The sequence below is a fragment of the Triticum dicoccoides genome, chromosome 2A (genome assembly GCF_002162155.2).
Source record: "Triticum dicoccoides isolate Atlit2015 ecotype Zavitan chromosome 2A, WEW_v2.0, whole genome shotgun sequence".
In the NCBI taxonomy this organism is placed as follows: domain Eukaryota; kingdom Viridiplantae; phylum Streptophyta; class Magnoliopsida; order Poales; family Poaceae; genus Triticum; species Triticum dicoccoides.
Window position 1 is genome coordinate 332,657,954 of NC_041382.1, and position 3,868 is coordinate 332,661,821.

A 3,868-nucleotide genomic window follows, 5' to 3' on the forward strand; every position below is an offset into this window, starting at 1 on the left:
CTGTCCTCAGTCGCGTTGGAGAGGTTAGCGGACATTTTGGTTCGCTCGATCCTCCCTCCCATAGTGAACGAATCGTTCACTCAGGGGACCTCTAGATCAAATATTGACTAGAAGGCATGGTCGAACCTTTTAAAAGAGATGGGAGAGGGTATTTTTTTCAGGGGCTAGATCCTGATATACTTTGTTGAGTTAATATCAGAATTGTAGTTAGATTATTTGATAAAAAAAATCAAATTACACATGTAATTTCAAACTTAAACTCCGAGAACTTTCTTAGCCTCCATTGAAAAAAAAGCCCACTAAAATTATTGAGAATTATTGGTCAGTTTATCATTACCAGCTCGTTTGAAATGCATCGTTCTAATACAAAAACCGGGGTAATCCTCCTTTTTCCAAAAAAAAAAAACTTGTTTGAAATGCAGGAACTTGATGGTAACAAACCAACTTTACTAACAGTCTTGCAAAAGAGAACCGAGTTTTGGAGTTTCTGTCCAGATATTTTTAATGTGTGGAGACTTCTTCCACCTTCCACCCGCAAAAAAAATAAAGAAAATTGCGTGGAGACTTCTTCGCCACCGATGTCATATAATATCTCTGCGTGGATGTACAATACATACTCCCTTCGTTTCGAATTACTTGTTGCAGATATAGATGTATCTCGATGTATTTTAGTTTTAAATACATTCATTTCTGCGACGAGTAATTTGAAACAGAGGGAGTAATTGCAATTTGCATTGCATTCACCCGCAAGCAAAGGACAAAAAGAAGAGCTACGTACACAAGATTACTGTCATCTGTTTTTGTCACCCACCTTCCCCTGCAAGTAGCGGAGTACCTGTGGGATCGAGACAACGGCGGTGCCGCTGCCAGGCCTAGTGCAGAGCCTCGCGACTATCACGAGGTCCCGGAGCTCGCCGTCGTCGTAGGTGCCCCCGAGATCCGCGTCCACCATCCTCTGCATGGATCCGGCGAACCCTGGCTCCTGCACCCACCGCACGAGCTCGCCGTCGCCGCCCCCGGGCGACTGTCCGGTGACGAGCTCCAGGAGCAACACGCCGTACTGGAACACCAGCTCCGTCCGCCTCTGCTGAATTCGCTCTGGAGAAAGAACACGCAGGCTCTAGTGTCAGTGTCAGTGCCATTCCAGACGTGTCAGACAAAGTGATGATAAAAATGGCCAAGAGAACCTTCGGCGTGGGATCCTTCGGAAGAGTCGTGACCGACGACACTGACGTTCGATAGCTGAAACTTAGTACAAATTCAGTTGCTCGATCGATCTATTGGCGGGCCAGGACAGATAGCATCGTCTGCAACGTACCAATGTGACTCACCTTGGCGACGAAATCAGCATCCATCATCACGTTGCTCGAGTTCACCGTCACGTGGAACACCGGAGGGTCGCAGAAGTAGTAGAGATACTCCTGCATCCACTCAAAATCAATCACGAAAATAAATGGTGTTATCTTTCTTGCGTCAAATTTTGAAGTGTTGTGGATGTGGCAGTGGTCGTTAGCAGAAAGGATTACCAGGGCTGCTGCGACATCTATGGCAACCTGCAACCGGGTCCTCCAGTTGAGTGGCGTCCTAAGAGGATCTGTTGCAGCAGGACGCATCATCAGTGTGGCAGCTTAACTGAAGAGCACAAGAGATATCCCTCCCTCAAGAATTTATTACCGTGGAGGCATTCTTTCAGGCTCCTGTTCTCCATCTGATCAAACACCAGAAACCTGTAACAAGAAAGAGAAGCGCAAATCAGAAGATTAGTTAGGAGAAGAGAAAAATACAGTACTAATAAAAATGGCGCCGTGGGTGAACCTGTTGTGTCCTTCTGAGAAGCCGCGGAGCCTGACGACGTGTCGGTGGTTGAGGCGGCCGAGCAGCTGCAGCTCCCGGTAGAAGGCGCCCTCCTGCCCTTCCTGGTCCGGGTCGCCGCTGCCCGCACGGCGCACCGTGGCGACGAGGCCATCAGCGAAGCGGGCGCGGTACGCCGTGCCGCGAGGCCCGCCGGTCTCGAGGGCCGTGCTGAAGCCTCTGGTGGCCGCCTCGATCTCGCTCGGCTTGAACCTCCTCACGAACGGCAGAGCACCTGGTTTTCCGAAAGCAAAGCCACAGAGAGACAGATTGGTACGCGTGCGCGAAATTCCCGAGGAAAAGAAGGCAGTGAAGCTCGGAGAAGGGAGAGGGCGTACGCGTGCGGCCGAGCCGCTGGTGGAGGCAGCCCATGCCCATCCGTCTGGAGAGGTCGGCAGGCAGAGGCAGACGGCGCACCGGGATTGGTGCGCTTATTTGTTTCAGAGCAGAGGAGACAGATACTCCTACTGTAGTAGGCAGCAGGCAGACGGTGAGGGAGGCCTATGTTTTCTTGCTCTTGTTTATGGAGATCTTCAGGTACAACGAAATGGACCGCCTATCCTCTTTTGCCGTTGGTAAATTAGTTAAAACCGTGCTGCCGCAGCGAAAGCAGGGATGCTCGAGTCGACTTGCTTTTGTGTCGGTCCCCATCCAGCCTCCCACTCGCAATGCAAGTTTCGAATCATAAAAGGTGAAGAAAAATTCCTCTCGAGGCACGAACTAGGGAGGCATCACCATGTGGCTGCCCTACAAGAAAAAGTAGTGTGGGCGTCATTAAGCAAATAAAAACGAATTTAGGATATGCATGCATCTCCTACTACTTTTTCTATCTTTTACCTTAGGACCACTCTCTCTTTTCCCAAGCATGTGCCTCCAGATCCCATAGGACCATTCGGACCAATTTTTTTGACACCCGAGCCTACATGGCAAGGCATCAGTTTGAGTCTATGCATTGGTCATATGCCCTTAGGGCATGTATAATGGTGACATATGGATACATATGTCCCATAACAAAAAATAACTTAAGGCACCTATATTTATGTTTTCTCCCCAATGCAAACTATCATTAATGGGCCTCATTAAGAAATAGAAAATAAAGACTAGTACACATGCATCTCTACTTTCACTCAAGCATTTTCAGCTTTTGTCACCGGACCACACTTTTTCTCTTCAAGGACCCGCCTCCTGGAGAGGATCCCGCTTCCCTATCTGAACCTACTTTACGTCATATTCGATCCTACATGGCATGCGAGGCATCACCTTGAGGCTATGCATTGTACATGCCCTTAGAGCATCTCCAAAGCGGACCATCAATTTGTATCTGTCCGAACAACATGGTCCGAACTTGTTATGTCATCTAACATGATTCTGTATCGGTCGGCCGACCGATTCAAAAAAGGCTTGCGAGATTTCGGAAAGCAGCCACGTGGAACTCCGACACCCCAACCCACTGAAATTTCCTCCTTACTTTGCATCCACACCCTCCTCCTCTGCCGCCGTTGTACCTCTTCGGCCGCCACCCAAGTCTTGCCGAACGTCCGAAGCACCATCCATGCACCCGCTCCCCTTGTACTACGGCTGTTGGCGAATGCAGTATTTCAAATTTTTTACCTACGATCACGCAAGATCTATCTAGAAGATGCATAGCAACGAGAGGGGAGAGTGTGTCTACGTACCCTCGTAGACTGAAAGCGGAAGCGTTTAGTAACGCGGTTAATGTAGTCAAACGTCTTCATGATCCAACCGATCCTAGCACCGAACGTACGACACCTCTGCGTTCAGCACACGTTCAGCTCGATGACGTCCCTCGAGCTCTTGATCCAGTTGAGGACGAGGGAGAGTTTCGTCAGCACGACGGCGTGTTGACGATGATGATGAAGTTACCGGCGCAGGGCTTCGCCTAAGCACTACGACGATATGACCAAGCTGTGTAACTGTGGAGGGGGCACCGCACACGGCTAAGAGAAGACTTGGTGTGCCTTTGGGGTGCCCCCCTCCCACGTATATAAAGGAGGGG

The 3,868-nt window shown here is 49.6% G+C and overlaps 1 protein-coding gene across 1 annotated transcript; it reads right to left on the minus strand.

Moving 5' to 3' along the window:
* Positions 1 to 544: 544 nt before the first annotated feature.
* LOC119359363 (probable receptor-like protein kinase At1g49730) lies at positions 545 to 2,369 on the minus strand. The gene is made up of 7 exons (XM_037625584.1): positions 2,190 to 2,369; positions 1,816 to 2,086; positions 1,675 to 1,727; positions 1,527 to 1,594; positions 1,332 to 1,421; positions 1,188 to 1,242; positions 545 to 1,098 (listed from the first exon to the last, which is right to left on the minus strand). Exons 1-7 carry the CDS (start codon positions 2,227 to 2,229, stop codon positions 791 to 793), a joined length of 885 nt encoding a protein of 294 aa, XP_037481481.1. The 5' UTR covers positions 2,230 to 2,369; the 3' UTR covers positions 545 to 790.
* Positions 2,370 to 3,868: the final 1,499 nt, after the last annotated feature.